This window comes from Bemisia tabaci, chromosome 7, assembly GCF_918797505.1.
Source record: "Bemisia tabaci chromosome 7, PGI_BMITA_v3".
Taxonomy (NCBI): domain Eukaryota; kingdom Metazoa; phylum Arthropoda; class Insecta; order Hemiptera; family Aleyrodidae; genus Bemisia; species Bemisia tabaci.
The window spans coordinates 41244559-41257407 of NC_092799.1; the positions used below are offsets into that span (position 1 = coordinate 41244559).

The 12849-nt window shown below is 40.4% G+C and overlaps 2 protein-coding genes across 2 annotated transcripts in view; both read left to right on the forward strand.

The window, feature by feature from the left end:
• LOC109032973 (uncharacterized) overlaps nt 1–12849 on the forward strand; it is a 321437-nt gene that overhangs the window by 217573 nt on the left and 91015 nt on the right. The gene's annotated exons all lie outside the window — the stretch shown is intronic.
• Nucleotides 1611–2444, forward strand: LOC140225139 (uncharacterized). Its single transcript, XM_072302909.1, has one exon. The coding sequence runs from the start codon at nt 1611–1613 to the stop codon at nt 2442–2444; it is 834 nt and encodes a 277-aa protein (XP_072159010.1).

The window sequence follows — 12849 nt, forward strand, 5'->3', positions numbered from 1 at the left end:
TGACCATCGCCCGATACTGATCTCCTACAACAAAATGAAAGGAGTTAAAACACCTACCAACCACCAACCGAATAACTGGTTTATTAATCCTACTAAATACAAGGAGTTCTCCATAGAATCAAAGAATATCCTAAACGAGATCACTGAAGACTTAACACCATGAAATCTGCAAGGACATTATAACCAAAACAGCAGACAAGGTTTTCTCCCGCAATAATTCCAACCCCTACAGCACCAAAATTGTTTACTGGTGGGAACCCTAAGATCAAAAAACTTTTCAAATCCGTGGATAGAACCAAAAGCAAAATCAGATACTTCAAATACCTTAAAAGACCTACTTCAATCTTAGCTCAAAAATTAGTCACGATCAAAAAAGACCTAGAAAAAGCATTAACTCATCCAAGAAAGAAAAATGGGAAAGAATGATCAACAAACCTTGACAAGGACCCATGGGGTACTGGTACAAGATTGCTAGCAAGAAAACTCAAAAGTCCTAAAACCTATGATAACAACTCAATATCAACAGAGGAAACCATCGAAGCAATAAGGAATCTTTTCCCGGTACACCCAAAAAAATGAATGGACCCCGCTAGATGTCAACACCGACGATATACCCCAGATCACAAAATCCGAAATCCTAGAATCAGTGAAAAAACTAAATCCAAATAAAGCACCGGGACCTGACAACATTCCCCAAATCTTAGTCAAGCTCTTCGTAACAAACAACATCGAAAAGATTCAGATAATGATCAACAATTTGATGAAAACAACCTCCTTCCCAGTAGAGTGGAAAAGAGCTAGGCTCATTCTTATTCCAAAGAAACGCAATAATCCTAATGACAAGAAAAAGTATAGACCAATATGCATCTTAAATGCTTTTTCAAAGATTTTCGAATATATACTTCAAGAGCGACTACTAAGCTGCGTAACTCTGTCAGATAACCAATATGGTTTTAGGAAAAGAGATCAACCACGGACGCCATGAAAAGATTAATAAAAATTTACGACAATAATAGAAAAGTGCCTTATGACAAACGTAACATGATCTGTATTATCGGTATAGACATTCGTAATGCTTTCAACAGTCTTAGGTGGAAGGACATTATAAGGGAACTACACAAACAACAAGTACCAGACTACCTAATTGCAATAATGCAAAACTACCTTCAAGATCGCTACGTTGAGTCCGGTGAATTAACCTTTCGAAACGACAGCCGGTAGTTTCCAGGGTAGCGTGATCGGCCCACTGCTATGGAATATCGTGTATGACCCTGTAGTCAAAAGCAAAACCATCCCGCATGCAGAGAAGTTGGCCTATGCCGATGACATGCTAAAAGTCCTTATAACTAAAAACAAAGAAACATTACTACAAGACAGTGGTAACATCACGAAGCAAACAAGAAAACAACTTCAGAAAAAGGGACTCACCTTGGAAAAAACTAAGACTGAATCCCTGATACTGGAAGGCAAAAAAGCTGATAGAAGGATGCGAAGATATCGGTGGACGGAGAGATTTTGGGTGTTGGGACATCATTGAGGTACCTTGGCTTCAATCTTAACAAGGCCTCAATATGTCCCATCATCTCAAATCGTCCTGCACAAAAACAAAGATGGTAGCCAACCATTTCAGATCGATCATGCCAAATATAGACGGTCCGACATTCCTTAAAAGGAAATTGATTGTGCACGCCATTCTATCCATCATTTGGTACGGTGTCGAAATTTGGGCCAGCTCCTGCAACAAAAAGAACATAAATCTTATTACAGCAACTCTAAGACCCCTAAAAAGAAGCCTCAGCTCTGCCTATAAAACGGTCAGCAATAACGTACTTAACGTAATAACAGATATACCTCCCACCGACCTGCTAATTGAAAGAAAATTAAGAACAATCAGAAAACAAGAAGACAGACTGGAAATAGAAATCGACATAAACAAGCGCTGGAACGACAGATGGACAGAAGAAGGACTCCAGAATAAAGACAAATGGATACACAAGATACTTCCATCCCTACAACCTTGGATTGAGAGGACACACGGCGATGTCGATTTCTACCTCACTCAGTTCTTTTCCGGACATGGCTCCTTTAATTCGTACCTTTCCAGATTTAAACTTGTCCCCTCCCCTCTGTGCCCCCTATGCCTGTCTGCCCCGGATACTCCGGAGCATACTTTCTTCGGCTGCACACACATTGGAGAGGACAAAAAGGATTTGGAAACAAAATTACACATTAAGATCTCTCCAAACAATATAGTAAAAATCATGTTGGAATCCCAAGAAAATTGGAACCTAATACAAACCTATATAACCAAAACTCTGAAACGAAAGATAACTTTAAATAACACCACAAAATCCAACCACTCCTCAACACCAAGTGTTGCAGCCGGAGAAAAATCCCCCAACAGGGATGATTCCGGCACTATCCGGGCAGACATGCAGCCGTGAGTTTGGTTTAGTTGGTCGGCTCGATCTCGGTCCCCGATCTCCCTAGCCAGCTCCTGATCAGAGCATTTTTCTAATTCAAAGAGCTAAACCAACATATGATAGTTTAACCATCCAGACAATCATCTGGCCGAAACCCACCCCATGTTGGGGTGGTAGCGCGAAACAGTTGAGAGTCGAAACCCCTGACTTTGTATAACACAGCCAGTGGAATAGGATGCTTAAACTGTCATATCTTCGAGAAGATTCGCCACTTTTTCTCCCGGTAAGAACTACAAAAAAAAAAAAAAAAAATAATAGAAAAAAGAAGGGGGGGGGGGAGAAAAGAAAAGACAAAAAGAAGGGAAAAAAAAATAAATAACATAACATAAATACATCGACATAAATTCAAACTAGAAAAATGCTCAAATAATTAAAACTGGAAAAAGACGCAATTATAAAAACATAATTTGGTAAAGAAAAAAATGAGAGAGAGAGAGAGAGAGAGAGAGAGAGTTAAAAAAAAAAAAAAAAAAATGAAAATTTGAAATACATGAATAGGAATATGTTGAGTACAATTAATAAAAAATTTGAAACATAAATTACAGGTTGAAATAAAAAATAATAAATAAATAATAAATAAATAGTAAATTCTGGTAAAATATTATAAGAATCCGTCAATAAACAAACATATTACGGACTCAGAGGCCTGCGATAGTTAAGAGATTGAATTTACGGGCCCATCTACATCAAGCCTGGCTGTCTGGTGGTAAAGTACTGGATTTCGGAGATCAACTCCATCCCGAGGCGTGGGTTCTAATCCCGACTAGACGGCGCGGATTTTAAGGTAAATAATAACTCTACGATTCACAACCTGGACGCATATGTACATTAGAAAGAAAATTAGTACCAAAGGTGTCTCATAGAGAGCGCGCACACGGATATGGAATATGTACCCTGATCGCAATATTTGTGCAATATTTTGGCAACATTGTCGACAATGTTGCCAAAATGTTGCTGACAATGTTGTCAACAATATTTTCAGTAGGACCCTCGCATATTGCTGCAATATTGTGACAATATTGTGACAATATTGCAGCAATGTTTTCGGAAATATAATAACAATGTTGCTGCAATATTTTGGAAACATTTTCGTGTTGGGCGGGCTGTCGCGTTAGGCGTTAGGTCATACGCCTCATTGCATGTTAGATTGTGTTAGAATGCTTGGAGACTTTAACGCCAGGTTAGGAAAAAGTCAGCGGACGGTACGCAACCAAACAACGCCTTGATAAAACAATATTCAAAGTGGATAGAAGTACCAAAAGGCGTTTTGCATGGATATATTGCTCGAAATTATTGGCGTCTATACTTCTCAGAAATATAGCCAAAGACTTAGACGCGCGTAGAGGAAAACAGAGGTATAGAAAATACAAGTTGACTAAAAGAAAATGCTGAGGAGAGAAATTGAAAAGGAGACGAATAGAAAGGAAAAATTAATAGAGAAGGGAGAAGAAGGCTCTAGAAATACGACAGTAAAGAGCAAAAACGAGAATGAAACTTCATCGTCGGGAAGACAATTCTTGAATTTTGAAAACAAATTACAAATACGATTGTTCAAAATGTCAAAAATAAGTGAAGATCGAGATTCCAGCAACTTTTAATCCAAACATTTTCAGCTTTCAAAGTACCTCGAGCTATGTCTGTCATCCAGTCCTTTGCATCCTTTAACCGTCCTGTGTATCCTTTAACCTCCCTTCCTTTTCCCTTCGCCCTCCGCTCACAAAGACGAGTTTTCATTTTTTCACTTGGTCCTCTTGAATTTGTGTTCCGCTGCATAAACCACTTTTTAAAAGATTCCCAACATGTGAAAGGATTAACAAAGCCTGGCAGTTTGTCAGATAATCTTTTTTTACGCGCAGCGCAAGATTCTTTACACACCAGATCGGCATGTGGCATGGCAGTAGGAGGGTGAAGAGAGGGAGCAGGGAGGGTAGGGGGGGGGGGGCTTGCTTCTCCGCTTCTGTGTTTTTTTCTCAAATGCAATTTTGCAAAGTGTTTTATTCAAAGTACCTTCATTTCTCAGGTCTCTTAAGCGGTGAGCGGCTTGTTGTGAGTCAGTCGTCGAACGCTGCATGCTAAGAAAAAACGCCGTATGAACATTCTGGCATTGCCGAATCGCCCCCAATCACAGATCAATTTTTCAGGAAAGTTAGGACTAATATACCCTGGAATTTTCAGATACACCAAATTAAACTGCTACCAGAGTTCTCTGAGAGGTTTGAAGATAAATTTGAAAAAGTCTCCTCTAATATTTGGGTTTCATAAAAGGAAATCTGACAACGTCTGAGGGCTCATGCGGCGTTCTTCCTTACCGCGGTAGAAATAGCTCCCGTCCCATTGAGCTTCCATCGGACATCACTGTCTTGTTTATGTTCTCTACAGTCCTCATTCTTAACAAATCAAATTTTAATTTGTTTACACAGGTTTCGTTGAGCCTCGCTGAGACTTTAATTAAAACTAATTTACAATCCAGGATTGATGATTCGGTCCATTCGTCGGGACGTTGCAAGTTTTATGATCAAAAATTTTATTAATGTACTAAAATATGGTAACCTTCCGGCCAAAGTATCACAAGCGCCTTGCGACGTTTCAAAATTTCCGCCGCCACTTAAATTTCTTACAGAAAAATTATTGGTTGAACCTGTTCCAAAATTTCATTGAATTCTATCGGCAGTACAAGAAAATTCAGTGAAATTTTCGGACAGCTTCGTTGAGCAATTCATCTGTAAAAAAATAAAATTTCTGCGGAAATGCTTAAACGTTGCATGGTGCTTGTGATACTTTGGCCGGAAGATGACGATATAAGTTCTTTGACTACTCAAATTTTAATTTTTTGTAGTAGTCCGTTCTAAAAAGCTGTTGGGCCAATTTTTATGATTTTTGTGGCTGTCACCAGGATCTAATCTCTAGATGAGCTCTGTTCTCTGAAAATATTTGAAATAAGACTCATGTTTATTCAATATATCGTTATGACATTACAGCTTTGGTACGTTATCTTTTGGTGGAATAAAATTGAAGAGGAAACTGTTGAAAGTCGCGAGCAAGATACGCGTTTTTGCAGTTTATCCGTCGATATGTGAATGTGACACCATTGCGACTGGACCGTGAGCACTAAACTTAGCGCCGGCCGCGCGCAGCCGCATAGTTTTATCAATGCGAATCGGGGCTTTCTTGTGCGTGACCGATAAACTTCATTCTTTGTAATCTGAGGTTCATTACGTATTATCTGAATGTTCGTGTACTCTAGCAGTATTATCTTGTTTGTGCTAATTGAAAGAACTGCGCACGGAGGTATTCGAGGTTAGGCAAAAATTGAACGTTTTTTGTGCGAATCTCGGAAAAAAGAAGGGGAAAAAAAACAGAATCTTAAACTGGATTCCTTTTCACATTTTCGGAATTTTGGCGCAGCCTAGTTAGCTCTATCTTAATTATATTTATAATTTGGAAAATTCATATAGCACAGACTTTTCATCTAATAAAATCTGAGGTAAGAGTTCAGCCAGTAACCATAACCATGACATACTTAGAATGTCACTGAATGTAATAAATAGGAAAAATTCTTCTGTTTGTTGAAAAAAAGAACAATCAACAAACAATTAATATGCTTTCCTCCCAGGAATAAAACATGAAAATACACATATGCCCTTCTCTCCCTCCAACTGATGTATTAAAGGGGTTTAAAACAAGTGAAATTGGTAAAAATACGGTTGAAAAATGAGATTATACTCTAATTTTACTTTTTTGGCTAACTAAATTGATAGTGTGAATGCCGTTTTTTATTATAATTTTGATTGAACGGCTTTGCCGAAAATCATCTTAACTACGTCAAACGTTGCCTGAGTTCCTCTAATGTTACATTTTCTCTACAGAAATCTAATCAACATTCTATCTGGGATTTCTGTAAGTACATTCTTGATGCGGTGCATGGGAAACTCACAGATACTTTCAAGGCGTCTCGTTGTTCAGTTCCCTATTTAAAATAAATTAAATTTGGGAGGAAATGATCCAGCGCGAAATCCAGATACACTGATTCTGATCAGATCTGTCCAGTTATTTGCTATTTTTTCATACATGCATTATCGTGCGATCTAGCTATCGATCAATTTTTCATCGCATTCACCACGGAGTGACATCATGATTTTCCTCTCAAATCATGCAATCCATGATCTTCGTGAGAAAATTCAACAAATTGATGAAGCGTGCAAAAATTTGGCAGCCCAGCTCTGGAGACAGAATTGTTTCTCCGACCACGTTAACAGGTTACATTGTGCCGGTTATAAACTGTCACGACGTAGTGCAGCGACTCGTGTGAAAGCTGACGTTTTTTTCTCAATTTTCGCGACGGTTCCGATGGGAGGTTCATGTGACAAGCATCAAGTTGTTGTGTACCTCAAAACCGGAACAGCCGTTAATTTGACATTGTTAAGATATCGAGGAGACCAGTAACATCTTTAAATGCACCGAGCGCTGGGTTACTCACCGATCATAAAATACTTAATTAGCATAGACACTCTCGCATTGTTACAAAGTTACAAGTGTTGTGAAACGTGTGTTGTGTTCGTACGGTAATATGGAACACGGAAAGACACAAATGGACGTATTTGTGGTAAAAGAAACTATGTCCCACGCAAACATTATGCATATAGTTCCTTTTGGCATAAATACGTCCAAATAAGATGCAGTCGAGAGAGGACGAGAGGAAAACGTAAAGGTTATCCATTGAGCATGTATTCAATGGATTCACTTTCATTGCCGTGAGACACTCGAAACTCAGTTCCTTACTCTTGGAAATCTGTTGATCGTTATTTTTCTCGCAGCATTGCTTCTTAGCTTTTAATCTAACACGGTGTAGATATGTAAGTATCAATATAATTTTTACCCTTAAGTTTCATTTGATGAAACTTTCCTGGCGTTTGAAAATAAAATACAAAATTGACAAAAATGACGAATTTATCGCTCATTTTTCCATGCTTATATATTAATTGAGTTGAACCCCATCATTAACAGCATGAAAATAAGAGAAAAGGTAATATATGTGACATGAGGAGCGGTCAAGTATTGCATAACGCAATTTCACAGGTTTTTTTTCTATCCCATGCCCCCCTCCGCGCAAACCTGGGCCTTTCTCGATGCATTATGTAACATTTAGCCCTCCAATTTTTGTTAGTTTCCTCAACAAAAATGGCCAAAATATGTTCCTCGCCGAGACTCAATGCAAATTCAGTGGTGAGGCGTGAATGGTCAATTATCGATATTTTCCCATTCGAAGTTATGGTAAAGAATCGATAAATGAGGTGTTCGTTGCGAACACCCTATTCATCGATCGTTTTCCATAAGTTTAAATAGCTGATCAATCAATATATTGGAAAGAACGCCATATGTATATCATCCGACGTATTCAAAATAGTTTTCTTCTTGCTATTCCTACTTACTCCTTTGCTTAAAATATATAAATTACTCACTTATCTATTGAGCCTTTCGATTTCTTTTTTATTTAATCCCAATTTCCATAAGATACAGCAATCTAACGCATACAGTACTTATCGCTTGAATTGGTGCGCAAATTACGAGGGTCGTCCAGAAAGTAAGTTTACCTATTCAATCTCTCCTAAACTAAGCTAGATAAAGGAAATCTGAAAAAGCGTTGAAAAGCCACTACTCTCAGCTTTCTAACGTCCTTTAGCTTTGGATTTTACTGAATCCACCTCCTCTCCGCACGGGTCCAGAATTTCACGGAGCGCCATCAGCAAGTGAGCTGCTCTGTCTGTCGCTTATACGGACGTATTTATACGAAAGGGAACTAAGCGCCAAATTTCCAAATTTCAGTTTTTAACGGATCTGGATTCTCCATGTAATAGGCTGCTCTCACACGTAAATATGCCCCCAAAATACTAATTTCATCCCCTGGAATCAGCCCCTGAAAAATCGCAAAACAGGGAATCAGCGATTACGAATAAAATCAAAAGGAACTATATGTAATTCCCTTTGATTTAATGCGCTAACCCGGATTCCGAATTAAATCAAAAGGCGCTATCTCCACTTGAATCACTTGATTGGCGCGCGCGCGGCGAAGCTTGGTGGAAACTTGGTGAAATTTAGTACCGGGGGGTATTTTTGGACGGGAAACTCGAATTTCGGGTCAAATTTTGAAAATTCAGAAATCCAAGATGGCGGACATGGCCTAAAATGCTATCTCGGCCCCTATCCAGCCGATCTTGGTGAAACTTGGTATCAGGGGGTATTTTCGGACGGGAAACTCGAATTTCGGGTCAAATTTTGAAAATTCAGAAATCCAAGATGGCGGACATGGCCTAAAATGCTATCTCGGCCCCTATCCAGCCGATCTTGGTGAAACTTGGTATCAGGGGGTATTTTCGGACGGGAAACTCGAATTTCGGGTCAAATTTTGAAAATTCAGAAATCCAAGATGGCGGACATGGCCTAAAATGCTATCTCGGCCCCTGTCCAGCCGATCTTGGTGAAACTTGGTATCAGGGGGTATTTTCGGACGGGAAACTTGAATTTCGGGTCAAATTTTAAAATTTCATAAATTCAAGATGGCGGATGTGGCCTAAAATGTTATCTCCTATTTAAACGCGCATCGCCAAAAAATCCCAGATGTCGTCCCCTGAGTGACGGTCACATATCGACCGTGCGTTCCCTCTGGCTCGATCGATGTCAGTGTGCACTGACATGGACAAGGGGCTTTTAACGAGCGAACAAATTAACGAACCCATCGGAATCACTTAATTTTCATTAAAATCACTGTTAGGTACTTTATTGGAATCGGAACAGTATTTAGAAATTCATGAGTATTAAGAGCGCGCTGGAAGGATTACGTGGTCAAAAGCGTGACCGTCACCTAGGGGTTCGTCAGGCCCCATCTTGACTTCCTCGGAGACGCGAGTTTAAATGGGAGCTCAGAATACGCAACTTCGAACTTGTTTTCCGTGGGATAATAATGTTTCAAAAAATCGGAGAAAATTCCAGCGAACTGTGCGTACTCAATCCTCCAAAAAAATGCAAAAATTAAAAATTACTGAATAACCTCATTGTTAAAATTTTAAACTCCGATATGGCGGATGTGGCCTTCAACAATAGCTCAATGCCTGAATCGTTTGTGTGAAGTTCGGTATTAGGGGCTCAAAATGACAACAGAAACTGTTTTATTTAGATACGAAAATTTTAACATAGGTAATCAGCACATGAAGGGAATTCACGATCCGACGCTGCTAGGTAAACCACGCACCTCGACGAGGCGGTGTATTGTGAACGTACACGGAGAAAAAAACTTCGTGCGTGGGACCCGAAGTTTAGGTCATATGGATCTGTGAAGTTTTCGGATTGAGCATCTGAACACTTTCGGTCCAGCTGCTGAGGTTTTGATCACACATCTGAAACTTCAGTTCTTACATCTAAAGTACTTCGGTTTTCACATCCGAAAATTTCGGTTCTCACATCCGAAAAACTTCGGTTCTCACACCTGAAGACTTCAGACGTAAGAACTGAAGTTTCAGATGTGTGATCCGAACCTCGACAGCTAGACCTAAAGTGTTCAGATGCTCAATCCGAAAACTTCAGAGATCCATATGACCCAAACTTCGGGTCCCACGCACGAGTTTTTTTCTCCGTGTAGAGTGCCATATATTTAAAGTTTACAAACGTGGAAATTTCCACATCTCATCCACATTGGCAAGATGCAGCGGGAAAGCAGATTGAGGTTAGGTAGGTATATTTGGGCTCCCACCACCTCCGGCCTTCACAACCCGGCCCGTGCGCTTTACGCAGGTTCATTGGCGGCCATTCTAGACGTGTAGTGCGTTTGTTTAAGAAATAGATATCATTTTAAGCCACATCCGCCATCTTGGATTTCTGAATTTTCAAAATTTGACCCGAAATTCGAGTTTCCCGTCCGAAAATACTCCCCGATGCCAAGTTTCACCAAGATCGGCTGGACAGGGGCCGAGATAGCATTTTAGGCCATGTCCGCCATCTTGGATTTCTGAATTTTCAAAATTTGACCCGAAATTCGAGTTTCCCGTCCGAAAATACCCCCTGATACCAAGTTTCACCAAGATCGGCTGGATAGGGGCCGAGATAGCATTTTAGGCCATGTCCGCCATCTTGGATTTCTGAATTTTCAAAATTTGACCCGAAATTCGAGTTTCCCGTCCGAAAATACCCCCTGATACCAAGTTTCACCAAGATCGGCTGGATAGGGGCCGAGATAGCATTTTAGGCCATGTCCGCCATCTTGGATTTCTGAATTTTCAAAATTTGACCCGAAATTCGAATTTCCCGTCCGAAAATACCCCCTGATACCAAGTTTCACCAAGATCGGCTGGATAGGGGCCGAGATAGCATTTTAGGCCATGTCCGCCATCTTGGATTTCTGAATTTTCAAAATTTGACCCGAAATTCGAGTTTCCCGTCCAAAAATACCCCCCGGTACCAAATTTCACCAAGTTTCCACCAAGCTTCGCCGCGCGCGCGTCAATCAAGTGATTCAAGTGGAGATAGCGCCTTTTGATTTAATTCGGAATCCGGGTTAGCGCATTAAATCAAATGGACCTACGTGCAAAAATCCCCTATATCTCGCTTAATATGCATTTTTTCCTAATTTTGGCAACGTACGTAATTAGAGGAACTCTTCAGCTTTCAAACAAGCTAAAGTAAACCAAAATCGGTCCATTAGTACGGAAACGCCAATTGTTTTAGTCAAACTTGCTTTACTGAGAAGTTTGGAAATGGCGTTTAGCGCCTTTTCGCATAAATACGTCCATACTATACTCGTATCGCAAGAAAGTAGCATTGAGGTGGTTGTGTTTCATGTAAGACACGAGGAAGCACCTTTCTTAATTAGAATCTATAGCGCGTTAGAAAGCTGAGAGTAGTGGTTTTTCAACGCTTTTTCAGATTTTCTTTATCTAGCTCAGTTTAGGAGATATTGAATAGGTAAACTTACTTTCTGAACGACTCTCGTAAATTCGCGACAGTTGTGCGCAAACGTCATGCAGTCGCGTGGCGATAATGGTCCTTAACCAAGGGTCACTGCATTGAGCAGCACAGTCCATACGAGCGGAATTCTACGCAACCCGAATGATGAGGAGGAAATGACAGTGACCGAGTAGGTGAGTAGAGTGGATGGGCATTCGACGGGATGGGAGAGAGGGCGCGTGGGCGCTCCAAGCTCATTGATTAATATGCGCATGCGCGCTCCTGGCGCATGGCAACCAGACACACTGTCTGCTAATAACAGACCCACTGACATAGTGTCTCTATTGTGAATGAGTCATTTACAATCCGTGTAGACAGACGCAGCCGCAGCCATAGCGAGCAACCGAAGATGACCACGGCTATGCCCAGTGGCGACTCGTGAAAGTTGGCAACACTGTTTTTCCTATATTTAAATGTATGTGAAACAATCGATTCTCGCTGAGGCAACTTGCCTCACCTAAATCGATGTTTTTAATGGCTTTAAATGGAGGAAAAATGTAGTGTTGCCAACTTTCGAAAATCACAATTTGCTGTCCCGCCCAGATTTTTCTGAATTCTGCTGCATTGTGACCAAAAAGAGTGGAAAACCCTTTTTGAAATCTAGTTTTCTTCTAAATTAGAAAAATCATACTCTATAATTTAAAATTAAAAGAGTATATCGCTTAGCAAATGAAGCCTGAGACGCGAAGCGCTTTGGGAGCTGGACCGCAAAGTGGTCAAAGGGCGGGCGTACCCATAGCCCCCCCCTGTTTAATTTAATAATTTAAACCAACCGACTGGTTCAATTTAAAGAGCATGATTCGTCTTTTTTTTAAAAGACAAAAATTATGAGGAAGCAGTAAGATTGGAAATATTGACGCCATTTCAGACGCCATTTCTGTTGACAGTAGTAAGTCAACATTATAAAGGTGAAAGAGGAGAGGAATGACCCATTTCTGTGGAAACCTCGTGAAAATGTTGGCGGTTTCATGTGTAATTGAAGTTTTAACTTTTCCTATGCAATTTTTAGTTGCAAAATGTGCAACTAAAACTGGCAAATTTTGATGTTTGATTCTTCTGGAGGACCAGTGAGTGAGATGCAATGAGGGATATTTAATGATGGGAAAGTTAACAGAAAGCAGGAAAATCTCCACGAATTGCAGGCTCGCGTTGTATACTGGTTGAATATTGTGTCCACCGCACCGCGGATGGTGGGTCCGACGTCTAGAAATTGCAACCATGATAACGCGCACCGTGCTGTGCGTGCAATGCGAGAAGCATTCTTGCAGTCTTGTAGGCGCTAATATGCGCTCCGCGCCGACCGCACTATTTGGCGCAATGCGTGAGGTATTCCCACAGTCTTGCAGGCGTTAATGTGCGTTTAAAACCGGCT